Source organism: Solea senegalensis, linkage group LG4 (genome assembly GCF_019176455.1).
Source record: "Solea senegalensis isolate Sse05_10M linkage group LG4, IFAPA_SoseM_1, whole genome shotgun sequence".
In the NCBI taxonomy this organism is placed as follows: domain Eukaryota; kingdom Metazoa; phylum Chordata; class Actinopteri; order Pleuronectiformes; family Soleidae; genus Solea; species Solea senegalensis.
In genome coordinates, this window is record NC_058024.1 from 26,046,041 (window position 1) to 26,069,778 (window position 23,738).

General features: G+C 40.0%; 2 protein-coding genes across 5 annotated transcripts in view; one reads left to right on the forward strand and one right to left on the reverse strand.

The window, feature by feature from the left end:
- Positions 1-4,752: 4,752 nt before the first annotated feature.
- LOC122767863 (epidermal growth factor receptor kinase substrate 8-like protein 1) lies at positions 4,753-7,061 on the forward strand. The gene is made up of 7 exons (XM_044023389.1): positions 4,753-5,346; positions 5,421-5,464; positions 5,547-5,643; positions 5,773-5,877; positions 6,126-6,217; positions 6,582-6,714; positions 6,814-7,061. The coding sequence occupies exons 1-7, from the start codon at positions 5,143-5,145 to the stop codon at positions 6,823-6,825; spliced, it is 687 nt and encodes a 228-aa protein (XP_043879324.1). The 5' UTR covers positions 4,753-5,142; the 3' UTR covers positions 6,826-7,061.
- LOC122767861 (AMP deaminase 2-like) overlaps positions 7,056-23,738 on the reverse strand; it is a 36,259-nt gene continuing 19,576 nt past the window's right edge. For 3 of the 4 annotated variants that reach the window (XM_044023386.1, XM_044023384.1, XM_044023387.1), the window contains exons 2-18: positions 22,373-22,503; positions 21,056-21,186; positions 19,822-19,890; positions 19,226-19,337; positions 18,939-19,125; positions 17,751-17,892; positions 17,566-17,655; positions 17,281-17,410; positions 16,413-16,607; positions 16,203-16,334; positions 15,939-16,102; positions 15,153-15,279; positions 14,893-15,056; positions 14,683-14,803; positions 13,256-13,429; positions 13,053-13,163; positions 7,056-11,550 (exon numbers count right to left, since the gene is read on the reverse strand). In XM_044023386.1, the coding sequence (XP_043879321.1) occupies positions 11,335-11,550; positions 13,053-13,163; positions 13,256-13,429; positions 14,683-14,803; positions 14,893-15,056; positions 15,153-15,279; positions 15,939-16,102; positions 16,203-16,334; positions 16,413-16,607; positions 17,281-17,410; positions 17,566-17,655; positions 17,751-17,892; positions 18,939-19,125; positions 19,226-19,337; positions 19,822-19,890; positions 21,056-21,186; positions 22,373-22,503 (2,396 nt within the window). In that variant the 3' untranslated portion in view covers positions 7,056-11,334. The remainder of the gene's footprint in view (positions 11,551-13,052; positions 13,164-13,255; positions 13,430-14,682; positions 14,804-14,892; positions 15,057-15,152; positions 15,280-15,938; positions 16,103-16,202; positions 16,335-16,412; positions 16,608-17,280; positions 17,411-17,565; positions 17,656-17,750; positions 17,893-18,938; positions 19,126-19,225; positions 19,338-19,821; positions 19,891-21,055; positions 21,187-22,372; positions 22,504-23,738) is intronic. The other variant, XM_044023385.1, reaches the window with a different exon arrangement.

The window sequence follows — 23,738 nt, forward strand, 5'->3', positions numbered from 1 at the left end:
ACAGTATATATATATGCATGTGTGCGTTTGTGTGTGAAAGTGTGGGAGAATACATAAAGAAGAGCACGTGTCCGTGGTTATGTGCAATAAAACGCGAGCAAAGCAATGGCGGCCACTAGGATGTGTACAAAGACCAATGTGAAGCCACTGGGGCTGAACTGTAACTATGTGTATACGACAGGCCACTGTAATATTATACTGATATTGTTATTACTTAAGCTTTCAAGTCAAAATCAAAGGGCAATATTTTGTGACAAACGTCATCGTAGCTGCAACTCAGACCATAGGAATCCAACAATCACAGACGTGGGACATGTCCTTGTGTTAGCACTTTGAAAGACTGCAGAGACAGACAGACCCGTGTGTGTGTCAGCATCTGGACTGGAGGTCCTGGACGTGTTCCTCGCTATAAATCTGCATCTGTCTTTCTCCTCAGGGCTTCATGTCTCATTTCCAGATATTCTGGACGTGAAACACTCACCAGTCCTCAAAGAGCTGTCGTGTTCTGGGTGTTACTGTGTAGGAAAAGATATGTGTCGGTTAGTAGATTCAACTTTGCACGGGCTCCGGTCTCGGCGAGCTCGCTGGGCTACGTTGTCCCTCATCCTTGCCCCTCTTTTACACTTACGAGCCGGATTAAAGACGATACTTTGTGTGTATTCATGTACATTTTTCAGGGATGTAAATATTGACGTGTCTGTTTTGAGTTTTAGAATTACATTTCTTCTTTTGGATCACAATCATCTGCCGGACAGAAAATCAAACATTGTGATAAACTCTGTGTGAGTTGGAAGGTTTGCCGTGAAGAGAAGGTTCATGTAAGTGTATTTGTGTTAAACCTGTATGTTTGTGTGTGTACACTGTACTGTACATTGATGACCATGTGTATAGAGAAGTATTAGTATTGTATAAGATTTATATTATGTGTTATTGTATAGAACAGAACCAAATCTGTATTAAAAATCTGCAAATCTATTTACGTCTGCTCATATATCAAATCATTATAGTGTTTTTGTATTATGCACTTTACCTGCTATGTAATTTGTAATTTGAAACACTTGTGTGCTCTAGCCTCTGCAGTAAGAAGACCCGGGTTCACGACCCGGTCTGAACAAGAGCCTTTCTGCACGGAGTTTGCTGGGGTCTGGGTTTAACCCTGTACAGTATATACAGAGACTATGTGCAATATAGACTTCCTTATATATCCTTTTTTTCAGCACAACCTACACACCTGAGCAAAAAGTTCTCAAAATGTTCAAAAATCAGATTACATTTGGAAATACGTCACAGTTCAAAGTTCACACGTTTTTAGGAACAAAAACAAAAGAAAAACGCTCAGATTTAATGATTTCTGCACAATTATTACTACTTTATATCAAAACTAAAAATGTGATATTAAATCAATCATAACTTGATTCAACAACACACAAGAAGACAGAAGAAAAACACATTTTTTTAAAGCCTGAATATGTGACCTATAAACACACACCCTCAGGATGTCCATATAAGGAGTTGTGTATTATTCCCTCGGCAAATGACCAAGGGTGCACCTGCAGCACGGATCTGTGTGCCTCATGAGTAGGAAGGGTTAATCCAGGTTCTCCAGTTTCCTCCCACAGTCCAAAAACATGCAGATTTGGGGATTTGGGCAAATTGGAAACTCTAAATTGACCGTGGGTGTGAGAGTGAATGGTTTGTCTCTATATGTGACCCATGTCAGCTGGGATTGGCACCAGCAACCCTCAAGTGGAGGATGAATAGATGGATGAAACACTTGTCTCCCTTGATCACACATATGCCAGTTTTGTCACTGTAGCCTTCTGTGACATTCGAAGCTACATAAAAATATTAAGAGGGAACATTTTTGGATTCATCCCGGTGACTTAAGATGAAGAAATCCCTCATCCTCGCATCCACTCATGACAGTCTAAATGTGTTTCTCTTTTGTCCGTCTGTTCCCGTTTCCTCTGATCCCTAAATTTAGAAACTCCGTCCCAGATACTTGAAGTACTTAGTGCTGACAGTCATCAGCCCTGGCGATGTGTCACTTTGATGTGACAACTGTGCTAATCACCATCATGTAGAGGGAACTTGCTCGTCAGGTAAGTGTCTGTGCAGGCTGCTCGTTCTCTCGTGATGTTAATGCATCTTCTTCTTTTTCTTTTTGAGCTGATCACACTGAAAACATGTGGCGTGGCGTTTGCCTTTGATGTCTTACTGATTTGCGCAGTGAACGCTACACGGAAGAATCCTCGATAAGCTCATCAGTCTCCTCCTCTTTTTTACATCACTATTTTCCCTCCCTTGGTTTTTCTTCTTTTTTCACTCTGCATCTCTCTCTCTCCGTCTCCCTCTCTCTCTCTCCCTCCCATTCTCAGGCCTCCCAGAACAAAGCGAAGAACAGCTGCAGTGTCTGTGAAGGAAGAGAAGTCACCTTGGGGGTGACAGAGGAAAAAACATGAGACAGAGAGAGGGAGAGAGAGAGTGAGAGAGGGGAGAGAGAGACAGTCACAGTGTGGAGTGGAGGTAAGATTAGGGAGGAAAAGTGGGAAGGGAATCTGGCATCAGGACACTGTATGACTAATAAGGGAACAGTACTGCATGACTGCAGAAGCCTGTTATAAAACCGAGAGAGACAAATATCACCAGTAATGACAATGTTTTCTCTCAATGACGAATATTTGTGTCAAAAGGTCGAACGCTTCATGAGTCAAACATGGAAAACAATGACATATTTAAAGCCTCTCTCATGATTTTATCTAATTCAGCCAGTAGTGGCTCGTGATGAAGTGCAGAAAATGTCCACGTTTTGACGAGAACGAACGCACTCGTCGGTGGCTGCACTTGCAAAGGCCTTCAATTGTGATTTGTGCAATCTGATGCTGTGGTGTTGAATCGATTTCTTTTTGCTGTTAAAGGAGCAACCTGCACCCGTACATCAATATTCAGGTGTACTGCTGGATGTCACCTACATGGGCTGTTCTAAAAGACATGATAATCAAACTCAGCCTATGGTGATAGGCTCTCTTATACATGACAGACTGAGGCTATGACAGGATGTGGAGATATGTTACCAGCAAGGAAAGCTCACAGTAGGTTTTTCATTTCATTTTTTTAATCTAGGCCTCCATTTGTTAATGAGTGACAGAGTCACAGTGAATAGAATGCTAACCACACACTATACAGCAACAACCAGCTTTTTATGATCGCCAATGGCGCCATCTTTCGTTCAAATGCTGGAACAACTAAAGCTGAACAAAGGCCAAAACAGAACATTGCAGTTCTTTGTTGTGTTTTCTACCACCGATGTCATCACAGGTAACGTTGTCTTTTGTTTGTACAGTTCATTGATACGTGTGTGTATTTTACAGAAGCTGAAACCTTTAGATGAAAGTTAAGTGACTCATTTTAAGTGAATCATTTGTCAAGTTTCTGACAACGAAAATGGGTCATTTGAGTCACTGGCTGATTAATAAATAATATGTGATTGAAAAAGAATCATTAATTGCAGCCTTATAAACAAAATATTAAACTAAGTTTGCATTGGAATTTGGAGACATTGCACAAGTTGAATACATCTATGAGTTGCATAACGGTGTTACGTTATAAACTCTTATGTTTGATTACGTCAAGTCTAACTGTAAATTCTGTTGTTGTAAAGGCAGCCTTTCTGCCGAAACCCGGGATTGACCTTCAGATCTTCAGTCTGACGCTCTCCCAACTGAGCTATTTCGGCACATAGAGTTCTGTGTATACAGTATGAGTCACCTCCATTAGAGGTCGCCCTTGAGTCACTAAAAATCAACACATTAGTTCTAGCATGATTCTACAGAAGCACATTGCATTCTTTTCAAAAAACAAATGTTGGTTTGTTTTTCGGAGTAATTATTTCTGTTTTACTGAGATATTTTTTTCTATTTTTTGTGCTAGTGCATTTGAAACAATAAGCGCAATAAACATTCGATTTATAACAACATGGACGGCTTGTTTAGTTTAATCAAGTTTTACTTTGCACTTTCCATATTATAGAGGAAAAAACCTGACTTATGTATAAATAAATACAGAAATAAATGCATAAATAAAGCATGGATACAAGATGAAGCATGGATACAAGATGATGCATTTGAAATGCATTCAGGCTGGCTATGTGGATGAGAAGAGATGATCAGGAGACTGCTGAAATTATGGGAGTCACTTGCAGGTTGGAGGTTCTCACGAGAGAGCTCGATAATTCAGGAAAAAATTACTCCGAAAAACAGGACAGGAAAAAAAAATAGCACGACAAATAGAAAAAAAACTACTCAGAAAAAAAGGAAAAAACCGTTAGACAGAAAATATTCAAAAAAATCAAATCCAATCAGATCGCTTCCGCCATCTTTTGAAGATCTGAAGGTCCCAGGCTCAATCCCACGTTTCAGCAGTCTCAGTGTTATGCATGTGATACTACTGTTTTCACTGCCGAAATAGCTCAATTAGGAGAATTTGACAAAAATGTCATAGTTTAGTATGTTGTCCAAAATTTGACCATAATGTCATAGTTTAGTATGTCGTCCAAAATTTGACCAAAATGTCATAGTTTGTATGACCAAAATGTCATAGTTTAGTATGAATCCAGTATGTTGTCCAAGTTTGACAAAATGTCATAGTTTAGTATGTTGTCCAAAGTGTCTTCCAAAATTTGACAAAAATGTCATCGTATAGTATGTCGTCCAAAATTTGACAAAAATGTCATAGTATAGTATGTCGTCCAAAATTTGACAAAAATGTCATGGCCGATGTCATCGGCAAAGAGGAGGTCGTTTAAGATTCTGCTGCTTACATTGATACCAATCATGTGCTGCTCCTCTACTGATTCCCTCATTACTGCCTCTGAGTCGATGTTGAAGCAGATCGGTGACAACGAGCAGTCTTGCTTTACTCCCTTCCTGACTCGAACCATTCTGTCAAGTCATCTTCTACTCCCGCTGCTGCTTGCTGGTCCCTGTATAGACTGCTTAACAACTTGACCAAATACCCTGAGATTCCCATTGTTTCCATCCCCTTCCATAAGGTTTGATGTCTGAGTCAAAGGCTTTCTTGTAGTCAGTGAAGGCCATGTAGAGCTCCACATTGCTTTCCCTTGCTTTTTCCATCAGTCACCTGATGTTGAAGATTTGGTCCCTTGTACCCACTTTCTTCCTAAAACCCATCTTTGACAATACTACCAGCACCAAATGGCGAGAGGGTGACAAGGAAATCCCGACGTACCCATTGAAGTTCTCAGATGGCTGGCAGCCTCCTGAAGTCACACCTCTCCACAGTGAATCTGTGAGCAGACAGGAGAGTCCACAGCCTGCAGGGAGACAGGTAAACCCTAACACACAAACATACACACTTTATTATTTTGTTATGGGTAAATTTTAATTTAATTTTGTGTTTAGGTGTTGGCCAACTGGGCTCCTCAGTATCAACCACAAAAAGCCAGGTACACACAAGTACACCACATATAATTTAGCCTCATGGGAACATTTGAAACTAAATGAAATTTTTGTTTATTTGTTTTTTAGTTTGGGTGAATCAAAGCCACGTCAAATGCGCGTCATGTATGATTTTATTTCAAGAAACCACAGGGAGCTCACCATCAGGAAAGGGGACATAGTCGAGGTGAGATTCAGGGACAGGAACCATCTTTTCTCTCTGACCGGAAATGTTTATTATGTATATTAATGACATCTGCAGTGTATCAGATAAATTGAACTACTTACGACTCGTCTTTGCTTCGTGGACCCGCAGGTGCTGGACGTGTCCAAGCAGTGGTGGAAAGTGAGGGACAGCAGTGGCGACGAGGGCTTTGTTCCCAATAACGTCCTGGAGACTTGTGATGAAACATCTAACCAGGTACCTAGACCTTCTTAACCTTAGAAACCAAAAAAGGGGACGCTGGGTTGCCTCGGCAACAGAGGTGATAGTACTTTCATGACCAGATAACTATGAAGCTCCTGTGATGTTCTTTGTCTCAACCACTGACAGGAACAAACTGCACTTAAGTTAAATCTATCTATCTATCTACACTAAAACTGCACTAAATACTAACTAATGTTAATACTTATACTTATACTAATAATCCTCTTCATCATCGTCATCAGTATCAGGAAATTGAAGGTGTTCCTGTCCTGACAAGGAGGTCTAAACCTGCGGAAGTGAAAGCCTGGCTGGAAGACAAGGGCTTTAGTAAAATGTAAGTATTTAAGGGTCACATACTAGAGGAATTATATATATATATACTGTATATGTATATATATGTATGTATATATATATATACACACACATACAAGAATTCTGAGATTAAAGTCAGAATTCTGATCTTTAATCTCAGAATTCATGCTGTTTTATCTTATTTTCTTTCATTTTTTTTTTTTTACATGTGGCCCTAATACTATTTAAAATTGCTGAAAAAAAGGATATAAGACGCTGATGATGTTGCACATTCTTATTGCCTCTGTATAAACGTACCGTATGTTTAAAACATAGTGATCATCTGTGATCTAAGGATTCATTTGCCTCCTGAAATGAACTCCAGTGTTGGTTAACGTGTCTTTCAGCACCGTGCGCTGCCTGGGCGTGCTGAGCGGCTCCATGCTCCTGGGGATGACCAGAGAGGAACTGAAGACGCTGTGTCCAGAGGAAGGAGGACGAATCTTCTTCCAGTTACAAGCGGTCAAGTACAGCATGGCTGTAAGTCACAGACGGACCACGACGCTGCTTCATGATTCATGATTCATTATTCACCTCTGTGATAACAGCTGGTGTTTGTTCTGTGTCTCAACTCTGCAGGCTGCCGAATAAACAGCCACAATAGTGTAACTCTGACAGAGGAGGAGGAGGAGGAGGAGGGACTGGGACACCACTCTGAGAGCCTTACCTTCATCATTTATGCGACAGGAATTGATAAACCGTCTCCACTGAAACCTGTGGTCACCTCTACGAGAGCAGTTCCCTTTGAATTTGCATGTAATCAAATCAAAATCGTTATATCCAATCAAGTGTAAATAAATAAAAGTACAGCAGACAATGACTCAGTGAATCGACATGCTTTATTTCATTGCTCAGACGTTACACGTGAATCTTATCAGAAGCAAATGGAATCTGTGACATTCAGGCAATAGAAGTGGCTACAGTTTCAATATCCACCACATTAGTTTTAAATCTAAACTTGAAAAGACTGTGTAAAAAAAAACAACAACAAAGACACTTAAGGAATCAAATAAACACAAATATGATTTGAGTGCGTGTCGGAATACTAGTGACGTACAGTTTGTCTCAATAATAATAAGTGTGGTTTGTTTGTATTGAACAAAATTGAGACTCAAAAACTCACTCAGGTTCAAGCTTCTCAAACATTTTAGTTTGGTTTCATGGTTTTATCCTTAGATATTTTGGGTTTGGGGGTTTGAGGTTTGTTGGCGTTGTGTTAAACGTACACTACAGGGAGTAAAATTGACACTTGATGGAGGAAAATAATCAGTCAGGAGTCAAGAGTTACTGCCCCGCTGTTGCCGAGGGCAACGCTGTAGTGAGCGCACCACGCTGTGAGAACATGAAGTCCACATAAACGTCCTCAGTGTCCTTCTAACTGACGTCAAAAACGTGTACGTGTACATGTACGTGTACGTGTACGAACGAGCCCATAACAAAATGAAACCGTATGTTTTTGTGCTTCTTCAGCATAAATCACTGCCGCTCATCGACGACCAGAAATAAAAGAGGACAGTATATGTAGAGTAAAGAGGTGTTAAAGACACATAACGTCCTTCATGAATGTCGCAGGTAAACTCTACCATCAATACAAACGCGTTTCAACAGCGACAGAACTAAGTCAGTTTAATACGGAGTGAATATAAAAATGTTTGTTATCTCTACGTCACCTTTAAAAAAATACACTTTATACACGTGAAACCCAAACAATCACACGTATGCCATCGTGTTCCCTTTAATGTCTCCCACTGCTGTGCTGATGCTGAACTCTGATCGTCTCTCCATTTTTCTGATTCATTTTTCTCTCTGGCGCTTCGCTGTCATTGTTACCTGACGGTGAATGTTCACAGTTTGATGGGAGGTGAGACAAGTGTCGTCAGTAGTGGCGACAGTGGAAGAGTGACGATAGTTTGTAGTGAGTAAGTGATTTAAGGGCAGGGGTGACAAAAAAACAAAAGAGGTAAAACTCGCCTTGATAATGAAATTATCCTTATACAATTATTTTTATCTCATAAATTTGACTTTTCATCTCATATTTGTGACTTTATGTCTCATAATTTCAACTTTTTATCTCATAATTTCAATTTTTAATCTCATAATTATTACTTTTTATCTCATCATATTATATTATATATATATATGAAATAATATTTCGACTTACTTTGAGGATATTTTTATTATCAAGGCTAAGTTTTACCTTTTTTTTTTTTTAGTTTTGCTGTCATCTAAAACTATAAAACACATCTCTGAAGCCGGTCCCTAAACTAGTTAAGAAGCTTCACATTACAGCTCGCTGTAAAGTCACTCTCTCTATCTTCTGTCGGCCATTACTCATGCAGGCATGCAATTACCTTTGCGCACTTGTAATCTGAGAACTGAGACACGAATCCTCCTCATTAAGGTTCAAGGTTCCATCACACACAGTTTACGACTGAGGGGAAAAGCGTCTGAACGACAGAGAGCAGAACTTTTACACGCCTGGAGAAACAGAGCTAAACTCTACCATCAATACAAACGCGTTTCAACAGCGACAGAACTAAGTCAGTTTAATACGGAGTGAATATAAAAATGTTTGTTATCTCTACGTCACCTTTAAAAAAATACACTTTATACACGTGAAACCCAAACAATCACACGTATGCCATCGTGTTCCCTTTAATGTCTCCCACTGCTGTGCTGATGCTGAACTCTGATCGTCTCTCCATTTTTCTGATTCATTTTTCTCTCTGGCGCTTCGCTGTCATTGTTACCTGACGGTGAATGTTCACAGTTTGATGGGAGGTGAGACAAGTGTCGTCAGTAGTGGCGACAGTGGAAGAGTGACGATAGTTTGTAGTGAGTAAGTGATTTAAGGGCAGGGGTGACAAAAAAACAAAAGAGGTAAAACTCGCCTTGATAATGAAATTATCCTTATACAATTATTTTTATCTCATAAATTTGACTTTTCATCTCATATTTGTGACTTTATGTCTCATAATTTCAACTTTTTATCTCATAATTTCAATTTTTAATCTCATAATTATTACTTTTTATCTCATCATATTATATTATATATATATATGAAATAATATTTCGACTTACTTTGAGGATATTTTTATTATCAAGGCTAAGTTTTACCTTTTTTTTTTTTTAGTTTTGCTGTCATCTAAAACTATAAAACACATCTCTGAAGCCGGTCCCTAAATTAGTTAAGAAGCTTCACATTACAGCTCGCTGTAAAGTCACTCTCTCTTTCTTCTGTCGGCCATTACTCATGCAGGCATGCAATTACCTTTGCGCACTTGTAATCTGAGAACTGAGACACGAATCCTCCTCATTAAGGTTCAAGGTTCCATCACACACAGTTTACGACTGAGGGGAAAAGCGTCTGAACGACAGAGAGCAGAACTTTTACACGCCTGGAGAAACAGAGCTAAAAACAAAAAGAAAAGGCACTGTGGAGTCGTGGTGCATATGTTTCAGTGCACTGCATGCAACAAGGAACAAACTCATTCACTGGAGAAGGAGAACGACAGCGATCCAGGACCCACGTCATGGCCACACTTTCTTGTGCGAAGGTTAAAAACTATAATCTCTCTCTCTCGCTCTTTACGTCTCTCACAGAAATATCAAAATAAAAGGATTGTACACATTAACTGGAGCTAATGCAGCAGCTCTGTACTGTGGAGTCCATTTCTGATTCATATTATTCTGTGTGGGAAATAAAATGATCTGAAACCACATCGAGTTCTGGAACCTGCAGCTGATTTCATCAAAGTTTACACTACCTGTAAAATGTTGGTCAGTGTTTCTATGAATATCATCAGGGTATTAGAGTATTGTAAAACAAAAAAAAGAAAGAAAAAAGAAAGAAAGAACACAGCATGAATTCTGAGAAAACTTTAATCTCAGAATTTTTACTTTAATTAATAAGACTTTCTATCAGACCTCAGAATTCATGCTGTTTTATTTATTTTTTCTTCCCTTCAAAATTCCGACACATGTGTTGTGTAAGTGTTTCCCATCCACAGTAACTCAAAGGTCCAGCATGTTGGAAACAGTGACGTGTAACGGTGAGACCACAGACTGCAGCTAACGGCTTCAGGGAACTACGGTGGCCTTCACAGACCAGAGAGGACGTCGTCACCAACGAACGCGCCGCGTTACCATAGATACAAATATCTCAAAGTATCTTCTTCTTCTTCATTGGTCTTTTTTGAAAGTGCTTTAAAATAAACACTTCTAACAATCTAAGGTCCTAAGGTTTAACTTGTTTTTTTTCTTATATTTCTTGTATTTATTCTGTCTGTATATTGTCATACATCCCTCTATTTTCAATCTACTGATTTTCTAAAGCTAATCCTATTTTCTTCATATTTATTTTACCTTTTTAAGACATTGATCTTTGTATTCTTTGAACACTTCATCTTTTTATAATTTTTCATTCATTGTAATTTTTATCTTTGTATTGGTTTCTAACAGTTCTTTCTTTGTGTTGTTATTGTAGAATCTGCCTTTGGGTGATAGAAAGTGCTCTAGCCTAGCCCCGCCTTCGCTGAGTAACTGTGGGCGGAGTCATCTTCTGCACAACCCTAACCCAAAGTAATGGACTTTGTAAAAGCACAGTTTCCTCTAAAGTACATATAAAAGGCTTTTTCTGAGACAAATGAGAAAACCAAACAACTACTTATGTGTAGTATATTTAATTCCTGCCTATAAACACTCCTAAATGTTCACAATCTACAGGTAATTTGTCCCATAAACATCATTTCTTGATGCCGCTAGTGTTTCACTGTTCATTGATTCACAGAAAACATGTGGTGCTGGTCATTCCTTCTAAACTTCCTCATGCTGACTGAGACTGAAGAGTCAGAAAATGACAGAATAATGTGGATTAACAATCCTTTAGTGCAAAGTAATAAGGATTCAGACACAAGAAGTGGACGAGTGATGAGGCTCAAATGCTCTAGCAGCACTGAATCCTTGGTGTTATTGATGTGTTGGCTGTCAGAGTGTGGGGTTCCTCTATCGTGATTGTAGTTGTTGTTGTTGTTTAGAAAACAGCAGAATTACTCTCACACCTCGTCCCTCCCGTGTCCCGCGGACCGCAGGGTTTCCGTCTCAGCGCTTCCCCAGCAGAGGAGCCATGGACAGGGAGTCGTCCTCGTCGATGCCGTCCAGCTCTTCCGTGCGAACGGCGTGCGTGATGAGATTGAGCTCCTCCGACAGCGTCTCGCTGCGGTACGCCACGCGGATATCGGGGACGTTGGTGCGGCGGATGTCGTTGCTTTCGGGACCCTCCTTGGAATAGCTCGGGCCCAGCCAATAACTTTTAACCTGGGGACAGCACAAGGTGCATTAGTGGGGGGGGCGGGGGGACACGGTTTGAGAACATTTGGTCTCAGCCTTTTATTCCACTCTCACTGCCGCTGATATGTACGAGCTTCCCAATATTATCTCTCTCTCTCTGTGTGTCCTCATCTTGCAGGCTGCAGGATCCAGATCCTGTTTCGAGGCTATTGTTATTATAATTATTATAAATATCATTATTACCATTCATATGTCTTCCTTGTAGGTCTCTACAACCGTCTGCGTCAAAGTACATTCTTGACAAACTTCTTTGAATTGCCCGAAAGTGAATTTTGCACAGGAGTCTCCACCAACTATTACCTCATGGTGCAGTGATCTTTAACTCCTCCCACATGAAAAATGACAGGCTATTATTAAGGGTAAAGAGGATTAGTTTCTGGATTATTTACCTGAGGACTGAGGGAATCTGCTTAGAAGAGGAGAACTAAGTACTTTTCTGAGTTCAATAACCTGACTCTTTCAGATATATTTAGGTATCGTGGACTGACCCCCGCCCCCTTTTTTTTTTTTCTTAATTTAATTTATTTAAATAAGTATTGTACTTTTTTATGTATTTTCTGTTACTTTGTCTAACGTTGCATAGCTGTATAGATGTGAGCTGGGATATGTCGTGTTGTATGTGTTATTCTCTGTTTAACCCTTAGAACACAGAGCATTTTGTCTGCTTTTTAAACATACAGTACAGTATATACAGCGATTATAAGAATGTGCATCATAGAGTGTCTTATATCCTTTTTTTCAGCACAACCTAGACAATCGGATTAAATATTTCTTTCATGTTCACCAACTATATAAAAACACCTGAGCAAAAAGTCCTCGAAATGATAAAAAAATCGGATTGAATTTGAGAAATTTGTGAAACACATCACAGTTCAAAGTTTACTTAAGAAAGAAAAGACTTATTTAATTCCTTTAATTATTTTAACATGCAGTGACAATTATTGCTACTTTAAATCACATGATTCTGTATGATAAATAGGCTTATATTTCCTCTGCTTATATTGTTAATATGGGGGGGAGGGGGAGGTGCAAGTTTTGAGGTATATTCTTGAAATTTTTAACTTGTAAATTTATTCTTATTTTATTTGTATTCTTTAACTGTGTAATTTTATTCTTGGGTCTATTCGTACTTATTTTTATAGTTTTTAAGTTTGTAATTAAAAAAATAAATAAAAACTGCTGCTATAACATTCGTTACCTTTGTACACTGGAGCGCTGTGACGAAAGAATTTCCCGCAAGGGATTAATAAAGTATATTCTATTCTATTCTTCTATTCTATGATATAAAATGAATCATAACTTTGACTCAACAAAACCTGAACATGTGACCTATGAACACACACACACACACACAGGATGTCCATATAAGGAGTTGTGTAATATTCCCACGGTAAATTACCATGGGTGCACCGAGTAAGAAATAACTGAAACACACAAACGTTAGAAGAAGAAAAAAGAAACTGGTTTACCTTGTGTGAAAATCCACTCATGAGGACACTGTTCCTCGCCAGCTCGCACATGTCACAGGAACTCAGTTTCCACACCTGAGTAGCGATGCTGTACTCCTCCATCAGAGGCTCCTGCACACACACACACACACACACACACAGTGTGATCTTTGTGTGATCTCTCAGAGCAGATACAAGTGATACAAACAGCCTTCAAAAGTGACCTTAGTGAAGTGGAACTGAAGTGGGTCGTCAGTGGACAGGGACACCATGAGGCCTCTGGACAGGTACTCTGGCAGTGGGTTACGATGGTAACTGAGGAACAGGCTGTTATTACTCAGCGGAGACATGGCGATGCCGATTTGAGCCAGGTAGTAAAGATACTGCAGCACTGGGGCCTGAGGGACATCACAGAGAGAAAGATAAATACATCGTCACAGCTGATATAACAAAATGTTTGCTCAGCCTCGCAGCACAACGACAAAGTCATTATTTACCTGCCAGTGAATGAGGCAGCTGATCACCTGTCACATACACCTGACAGTGTTCTCTCCTCTCTTTCATCCCACAGCGGTTCACAATGTCATCTTTTTTACCTCCTTTAATAACTAGTGTTTCATAATGCAGTCTGTCTGTCTGTCTGTCTGTGTCTCTACACACACATTCACACAGTCTCTACAAAAGCGGAAAAACTGTCACATCGCAGCATTTTTAAAAAAATTCAGGTGTTCACTTTTATTTGTTCATCCTTTTAAAATGTAAGTGTGTCAGCAATTGAATACATAACCGATACGTGTGTTTGTTTAAGTCTTTAAAAGTCTTAAAAAATATATATACATCGCCGACGACATGTTTGCACAAGCACACTTTGTGTTACTGTAATTAGGCGACGGTTTGTGCTATCGGGAAAATTCCAATACCGGTTTCTGAAAGCTGAGAAATTGTGGTTCAGAATGTCTGAAAACTCAGCGTCTTTGTCGCCAGAGAGGAGCGAGTGGGAAGAACACCTGGAGATGGTTTCCATATTTTACTTTTTTTTTTGCACAATGAGAGACAAAGACTCAAAATGTTTTGTTGTAAAATCTGTTTTATGATGTTCAAATCTGTTTTCTTCATTTTAAATAGTTAAACCTGTATTTTAACATGCAGTAAATTGTTACAGGACAATCTCTCGTCCTTTTATGGTTAAATGAAGCAAAAACAACAGATACCATGTTGTATGTACATTTCGCTGAATGGAAGAGAGCACATGCTTCATGTTTTGAAACTAACACTAAAAACTAAGGTTATTTCACACGACACTCGACACGATTGAGGACTCGGTTCATGCAGGTTTTTTATTTTGTTTTATGTGAATATACTACACATATACGCTTTCTCCCGAATATCGTTCTAAACGTGCTAATGTTTTGGTCGTGTTGTACCCACAATGCCCTGCGCTTGGTTCACTTGAAGCGGAGCGAGACCTATGTTTTTAGGGCAGAACCAGAGTTGGTTTCTTTAAGATGAACTAGGGTTTGATTAAGAGGGAGTCGGTGTGAATGCACCCTGAGAAAAAGGAAAATTCTTTCTGGTATGCAAAGGCCACCATAGTTTCCTCACACATGGGAACACTGGCCCTTTAAGACATTCCCACTCGTCTTGTCCTGACCTTTCTGAGCAGCAGCCCATGGGAGATGTTCTCCGACAGCATGAACCCTGACACCAGGTGGTGGATAGGCCCCGCCTCCCCACAGTGAGGTCGCAGGACAAATGTGTTCAAGCCTCGGCGCCTATAAAAAAAAAGAAGCAATATTTTGTTTAGTGTTTTCACTCTGAACGGTGGTGCCTTTCAAATAAAGGACGTGAGCAGAGCGTCTACCTGCGCAGGTGGTTAAGCACAGTCATGTTGGCGTAGGTATAGTAGAGGTAGTAGGAGTAGGGCGGGTTGTCCTCTTCTGTCCATTTGTCTGGCAGTGGACTGTCCAGGTTAAAAATGTGGTGCTCAGGTTTGGACTCGTCGTCGACGCTGTCAAAGCCGGACACCTAATCTCACACACACACACACACACAACAGTCAGGTTATGTGACTGTGACTCAGCAGCACAGTTTTCAGACTGTGTCCAGTGAAGTGAAACTCACATGTTCCAGGAAGAGATGCAGCTCGGGATGACTACGTGGGTTGATCGTGGCTTCGAACAGAGGCAAGAAGATGTTCTCCAACATCTCCTGGAAATTGGCCAGATGCTTCTTTGTGTGGTACACGTCACTGGAGAGGTGGTGATTGAATAGTGACACGGTTGTTATTATTTGTTTTGAAAATGACTTTGTTTACAACGTAGAAGCTGCACATTTCAGACCACTCCTGCACTCAGATTACAGATTAAAGACAAAGTAGGAATTCAGAGATGAAAGTCAGAATTGTGAGATTAAAGAAAAATGTCAGAATTGTGAGATTAAAGAAAAAGTAGGAATTCAGAGATTAAAGTCAGAATTGTGAGATTAAAGGAGAAGTAGGAATTCAGAGATTCAGAGATTAAAAAAAGATCAGAATTCTGACATTATAGTCAGATTTCTGAGATTAAAATTAGAATTCTGAAAAAAAATTCTGAGATTAATGAAAAAAAAGAAGAAAAGAATCAGAATTCTGAGATTATGGTCAGAATTCTGAGATTAAATAATTCTGACTTTAATCTCAGAATTCATGCTTTTATTTTTTGACATGTGGCCCTAATACTCTTCTTAATCTTAATTTGTGGCTGAGAGTGAAATACTCAAGGTCACAGCTCAAGGAGACCCAATGACGCCTTCCTGAAATGGAGACCCCCAGTCTTAGTTCAAGTACCCTTTAAATTTGATCCAAGTCTGTGGCGACTCCAATGAGCTGGGATTCTCTGATTGTGAAGAAGAAGCTGTGGCTTCACTTACAACAGACGTGGCACCTGGATAAGCCAGCGCACGTTGTTGGAGTAGACCCGGTGTTTGACGGCCCACTGAGCCAACTTGTCCCACTCGTCCCTGGAGCGACCGTAGATGGACAGGCGTAGTTCTGAGTTCTGGTACTTGCTCTCTTCCAAGTCAAACATGACTTCCTGGACAGATGAAAGCAGGAGACGCACGTTGATTAGTTTGTGAAGTTATTTGGATTGATTTATAAAAACAAACAAACAAACAAAAACGATGTTTTCACACCTTGATTATTTGTGCAAAGTATTTTCCTTCAATGTGGTTGTTGGTCTTGATGAAAATCTCTCTGATGATGGATTCGCCGATGGGGTTGTATTTGGCGTTGAACTTGTCAAAGCGATGGAACGTGTTGCGGTCCTGAAAGGCGAGAGGAAGTAGAATTAAACGCAGAGTTTCTTAAACTGTTCCAGTTTCTCTGCTGCTCCCGTTTCTCACCGCGTGCACGTCGAGAGTGTCGACGCTCAGGTCGAAGGCCGTCAGGTTCATCGTCTCAAACACGTCCTTGAGGGTCTGACCGCGGCCGTGCTCGATGTGAACAATCTCCTCGGGGTATTTCTTCATGGCTTTCTTGATGAATCTCAGCAGGTGCTTCTGGTTCATGGAGGACGATGCATGTATGTGTGTGTCCACCTGGAGCCGGCACAGAGCAGCGAGAGACCTCTCAGTATACTATAGTGTTTTCTGTAGAGGACTTTTCTGAGAATTGCAGGAAATGACTGTGTGTCTATGATGAATCAAGATTACCCCACTCCTTGAACGATCATAAAACAGTACATATAAAGGTGAACGTAATCTTCCAAATGCATATTTTGAAGCCGTTTGACTGATGCCAGGTGAGTTTTTGAAAACGTAAATTCACAAGTACAAACTCGATGGCACAAGCTGTCAATTATCTGAGAACATCATTTAAAAAAAAAAATCCTCATTATGTGAAGTTAAAGCCATATATATATTTATTTTATATATTTTATATCAGTAATAATAATAAAGGCATTCGGTCGTAATGATCCCGTTATTAAATGTATAAATTTCATATATACAGTATATATAAGCTTGTTGTTAGGGTGTTTTGTTTATAGTATATTAAAGGTCATTTGAAATCTGTTCTTTATATTTATGGATTTATTTTACATCATAAATATGTTTTTATAGTGAAATATAGATCATCCGATATCAAAACAAAGAACTTTTACTTTGAAATTCTATCAGATATTATCATGAATATCTTCTTTGCAATATCATGATGGAACATTGTGACACACAATGAGGGATGTATTTTTGCAGTTGTGTCGTTAGCGCTCACCTTTCGTATATTGTAGAAGTCTCTGTGAGGAACCTTCTTCTGAGCTGCCAGCTCCTTCATCTCGTTCAGAAGGATGTGCATCTGGAACTTGGAGCTCAGGTACTGAAGGCGGCGGTAGCAGAAAGACTTCCTGTGAACAGAACACCGTGCAGAGGAAACACAGACAATTGTTTGTTTTATTATAATAATAATAATAATAATAATAATAATAATAACAATGAATAATGCACACAAGCTAAACACCCGGTGACGTCTGAAGATAAATGCTGTCGTACAAACACTCACACAGGCCCGTTAATAATGAGCGCCATCATAACATTCATGTCTGCGATGTACTCCTTCAGGTCCGGATATGGCAAGTCCAGTTCTGCGCCCCTGAGAAAGAAGACACTTCAAAGTTTAACAAGCAGATCCACCTGTGTGTTGTTTTTGTTATGACTGTATCATTCCACAACAACACAAACACGCACTTGTCCATATTGTTATTGTTGGTGTAGACATGGACCAAGCCGTTCACCATCTGGCATCCGTATCCCGTGTCTGCCGGCATGTTGGAGGGGTCCTGATTGTCGTAGGGGTGAGTCTCAGAAACAGGTGGATGGACTGGGGCATCTGGGCAAACATAATCATAGGAGGAAAGAAAATATTCACAAGAACACAGAAACTGCAGAGGCGGAAATGACAAACTCTCCTGTGTTTTAATCTTTGCTCATTAAAAAAACAAGTACCAGCGTTACTCATTCCCTGAACTGTTCAGTGTTCAGTGCTAATTTACCGTGGGAAGAATACACAACTCCTTATATGGACATCCTGGGAGTGTGTGTTTTCACAAATTTCACAAATTCAATCCTATTTTAAACATTTTGAGTACTTTTTTTGCTCAGGTGTGTTTATATATTTGGTGAAAAAGAAACTTTTCTTTTTTTTCATCATATTGCCTAAGTTGTGCTGAAAAAAAAGGATATAAGACACTCTATACCTAAGGCGTGTTATTCCCTGCACTGTTCAGTGTTAATGTTTCTGTTTTTAGTGTTAAATCAAGTTCCTCAGATACAAAACAAGATTTGATTATGACCAATTTATGACAGAAAGATTAAAGCTGGTTACATCTGTATCTACACGTAACAGACTTAGAGAAACACAATCCAAAATACACCATAGATCACATATCACCTCTGTTGTATGCAATATAGAGTGTCTGATATCCTTTATGTCAGCACAACCCAGGCAATCTGATGAAAGAATTCTTTAATTTTCACTATATAAACACACCTGAGTGAAAAAAGTACTCAAAATGTTTAAAATCGGATTGAATTAGTATGAAATTTGGAAATACATCACAGTACAAAGAAAAATAAAGTTCTATTTTGTGACTTCTGCACAATTATTGCTATTTTATCACAAATAAAAATCCAATATAAATGAATCATAACTTTGACTCCACAACACATAAGAAGACGAAAAGAAAAGAAATTTTTTAAAGCCTGATTATGTGACCTATAAACACACACACCCAGGATGTCCTTATAAGGAGTTGTTAAGCACTATCGCTTAAGCTCTTAGGGGCAAATACATCCAACATGCGTGTGTGCCCTGTTTGATGATACATCTGCTTGTGTCAGACGTGTTACTTCCTTATCTCGAGTCCGCCAGCATACCTGCATCTACAGGAGTATCCGGTATATCGTCGTAGACTCTCAGATCCAGAGGCTTCATCCCGAGCTCCTGCAGGGCACGAGACGTGGTCTTACAGAAGTTCTGCATGGATCGGTTGATGTACTTCTCCCGGATGAACAGCGCCTTCACCACACACTTGGCAGCGTCTAACAGGTCAGTGAAGGGAACCTGGAGAGACATCAACGCACGGTTACATAACAGAGTAAAGCAAAGGGGGATTTAGCTTTTAGTTTTCTAGGGAAAATCCATTCCACAAAACGCTCCTCACCCCACACTTCTCCTCGCCGGATATGGAGACCCGCTGGTACTCTCGCTCCAGTGGCAACGCTCTCTCCCTGAAGCCATCATCGACAGTATCCAAACACATGTCCTTCATTAACCTGGACAGATCCAGGCAGAGGAAAGTAGAATTTTAAACCACGAGAGAGAAGAGGACAAGAGGGACAAAGACATAGAGAGACATAGGAAACAGATGGAGGTGAGGGAGAATGCAAGTGTTCCAAAAGACCTCAGAGGTGTCCGAGTTTCTGGATGATCAGAAAAAAAACTGTGTAGTGGACTAAAGTGACCACATTTGAGTTCTCTAAGAGAAAAGGATTGTTTGTGAGAGTCTGTTTTACTGAAAATCAACAGAATCAGAAAACAATACACATTTGAACATTTAAATAAAGCCACCAGCAGGGGGAGATTCTTTTTTATCTCCATATTGCTGAGAACCCCTGTCAGTGGTTCTGGAGAAAAGTAAAGAGGTCTGAAACTCTGTAGATTAGACACTTTTAAATGACACATGTGAATTAAAGGAAACTAAAAACAATAAAGTGACTGCAGGTAATTATCATACATACTGATTCAGAGCTCACTCACTCTAGGTCTGCCGTGCTGTCGATTTTCATGAAGTCCTGTTTGGCACGGACCAAGATCTCGGGTTCAAGCCTTGGTGTGATTTATAGCAGCAGCAGCAGCAGCAGCAGTAGTGGCAGCAGCAGCAGTATTGGCGGCAGCAGCAGCAACAGCAGCAGCACAGAGTCGTGCAGGTGAGACAGGGGACAGATGGACATTAGAGACAGCGAGAGGAAATAACACACAAACAGAGAAACACCAAATATAGAAACCACACTCAAATAAGCACCATCTCTCACACACACACACACACACACACACAGGGATGTCAAACTCATCGCAAGTAAAATAAAAGCATATTAACCTATGAACAACAAGAATTACTCTTTGTTTTATATTTAATGAAGTCTCTTTTTACAAAACATGTCATTTCTTGAGAAAAGCAAGTGCAATTTCAACATTATGTCTAAATTTACCATTTACACGTCACACTGGATCTATGAAGGCACAAACATTTAGTCACAGGTATCTGTAAATGTGTTTTTATTGTGAACTACACACCATTCAGTATCAAAACAAACACTTTTACTTTGAAATTCTGTGAAATACCATGATGAATATCTGTTGTGTTATTATTTTAAGCTACTGAACAGTTGTTGTCTTCCCCACTGACCAGACCAGACACTCATTGACCTCCAGGTTATTTGAGTTTGAATCAAACACACACACACACACACACACACACACAGAGCACACACACACACAGAGCACACGTCCTAGCTGATAAAGGTGATTGACACAAAAAGATAAATATCAGTTAGTTGTGGCAAAACACAAGTCAAAAGGCTACAAGTCACAGATCCACACAAACAGCTCAGTGGCGTTGACGACATTGACCCTGGAGATCCAGTCTGATCCAGTCTGAACCAGGGGTGAGGAAAAATTCCGTCCGATTCCGAAACCAATTGACAAATGAAACCTAATTCCGATTATTTAAACGTTAAATAACGTAAAATAAAGTGACCGAATCGTGAGGCACCTAAAGATTCCCGCCCGTAGTCAGAACCCACCTGTTCATTAAAGTGTGAAGACTGTACACCAGGGCAAGTGTCAGCTGCTAGTTAGCCCAGTTAGCTTAACGTTAACGTTAGTTAGCTCGCTAACAACCTGGCATGTTGGTTGGAAGCTGATAAGCATGTGTGTGCATAGATTTGAGAGCACGGGTCATTTCACTGGGATTGTGTGTGCGAGTCCTCACTTAATGTCCTGGCTGATTTGCCTCTCCAGACGGTGGCGCCGCTCCTCCAGCTGTTCGATGGGACTGTCCTCGGGGAACTCGTAGGGAGCGCTCCTCATCTCACTCTCAGTCATGCTGCGAGTGAACAGCTCCTGGTGTAAATGTAAAACATACGTTAGACCAACACTGGTGTCATAAAGACAGGGAACAGGGTCACTGCATACGTACATGTAGACGCACAGGACACACTCTTTAAGAATCATGGGTTTCTTCTTCACTAAACAGGAGGACAGGTGATTGAGGAGGACAGGTGAATGAATGATGAGGACAGGTGAATGAATGATGAGGACAGGTGAATGAAGACAGGTGAATGAATGATGAGGACAGGTGAATGAAGAGGACAGGTGAATGATGAGGACAGGTGAATGAGGAGGACAGGTGAATGAAGAGGACAGGTGAATGAGGAGGACAGGTGAATGAATGATGAGGACTGGTGAATGATGAGGACAGGTGAATGAAGAGGACAGGTGAATAATGAGGACAGATGAATGAAGAGGACAAGTGGATGAGGAGGATGGGTGAATGAAGAGGGCGGTTGAATGAGGAGGACAGGTGAATGAAGAGGACAGATGAATGAAGAGGACAGGTGAATGATGAGGACAGGTGAATGAATGATGAGGACAGGTGAATAATGAGGACAGATGAATGAAGAGGACAAGTGAATGAGGGGACAGGTGAATGAAGAGGACAGATGAATAAAGAGGACAGGTGAATAAAGAGGACAGGTGAATGAGGACAGGTGAATGAAGACAGATGAATGAATGATGAGGACAGGTGAATGAGAGGACAGGTGAATAAAGAGGACAGGTGAATGAGGAGGACAGGTGAATGAAGAGAGTGAATGAGGAGGACAGGTGAATGAAGAGGACAGGTGAATAGGGAGGACAGGTGAATGAAGAGGACAGGTGAATAAAGAGGACAGGTGAATGAGGAGGACAGGTGAATGAAGAGGACAGGTGAATTGGCCCTAACTAAGGTCCCTGTTTGAGTGAGAAAGTTAAAGCATTTGTGACCTTTACCCATTTATTTGTTCAGCACTTTAATTTGTAAAGTTTTGCCTTTAATTAAAAACAATTCATGTGAGATTTGTGTCCCTTAGTCACATTTTAAACAAGATACTTTTTTACTTTAACTTGAGTAAATTTTTAGACCAGTACTTTCACTTGTACTTAAGTAAAATGTTGTAGTGGTACTTTTATTTCAGTACTCTTTCCACGTCTGTATTTAATTGTTAAAAAATTGAAACAACATAAACACTCGTGTGGCTTCAGCCTGTACCTCTGCAATCTCTTTGTACTTCTCCTCCATGGATGCTCGCAGGTCGGCTGGATGGTGCTGGACAGAAACGGGCGTCCCTGGCAGGGAACGCTGAGGCTTGAGAGGCTTGGGCCCAGATATTCCACACAGATCTGTAAGTAGACAGTGAGTTATTATACAGCAACGCTGCACTGGACTCTGAATGACATCAACAATGAGGAATAATTAAAGCGACTGTCAGCCGTTTCATCTTTTTTTGGCTGACTCTGGTGGCCGTTGGTGTTTGCCCCGTCAGAGACGAGCAACTCTGTGTGGAGTTCTTGACCTAAGTAATGTGGGAGAGTGGAAGACTTTGTAGAATGTAGAATTACAGTCTGACCAGAGAACCATGTCCCTAAATAAAACACACTACTATCAGTAATAGCTCCTGGAATATAGAGCATTCATTTCACTTGCTGCAGTTTTAGTCATAGTCTCCACTTTCCACCATAAACATAAACACATGAATTATTTTTAGCCACTGCAAATCACCATTGCAAAAGGCTGAAAAAAGCAAGTTTCCACATATAGAGCTGCCTGGTGTCGTTCACAAAAACAACTTAAGCACTTTACAGACTTTCCTTCTTTACATGTTCTTTTCTGCCAAATATAAATATTTACACAATCCGTATGTTTTTATTAAGCTCCCTTGTGGTCAGTGGTTGGTGGTTTGCGTCGCCACGTCTGGAGCCACACAATGTAATTATAGATTCTAGTTTTAACTTAACTTTATTATGACCACTTAGTAAACACCATAGCTAAAAAAACAATCAAAAATAAACAAATGAAGGAAATGCAATCATGACTTGCAGTTTAAAAATCGTAAAATCATGGCGTCTGTGGGAAAGTGAAATGTAGAAAATGTCGATCACAAAGCAAAACGATTCAGTTTCATAAAACTATTTATATGAGATATGGAGCAAAGAAAGCAGAAAATGTTTACATTTAAAAAGCTGTTTTAATTTTCAGTTTAAAAATTGTTAGACTGATTTATTGATTATCAAAGTTAGTTGGTGATCAATTTAGCAAATGTGTTTGTGTTTGAAAGAAACATGTTCTTAAATAAGTGTCCAGGTGTTTTTTTTTCCTTGCTAAAATAAAGAAAATAACCAATGAGAAAAAATGATCAGTGTAAAGTTGACATCTGCACCCTCAGCACTGACAATTTACCAGCTGACTTATTACAGATTATCCTGTAGACGACACCAAACACAGTGAGGTAAAAGTAAAACAAAGCCAAAAAAGCAAAGCCCGATGTTTGCCTCTGTTGACGAGAGAGGCAAACATCGGCTCCAAAATCTTCTGCACAATAAGCCGGATTAGGTTAGGACAGCTGTACCGACAGATA

Coding starts and splice junctions, on each gene's coding strand:
- LOC122767863 (XM_044023389.1), top strand. CDS start 5,143: ATGTTGAAGATTTGGTCCCTTGTACCCACTTTCTTCCTAAAACCCATC. Junction 5,347..5,420: donor CACAGCCTGCAGGGAGACAG/GTAAACCCTAAC, acceptor TTTTGTGTTTAG/GTGTTGGCCAACTGGGCTCC. Junction 5,465..5,546: donor TATCAACCACAAAAAGCCAG/GTACACACAAGT, acceptor TTTGTTTTTTAG/TTTGGGTGAATCAAAGCCAC.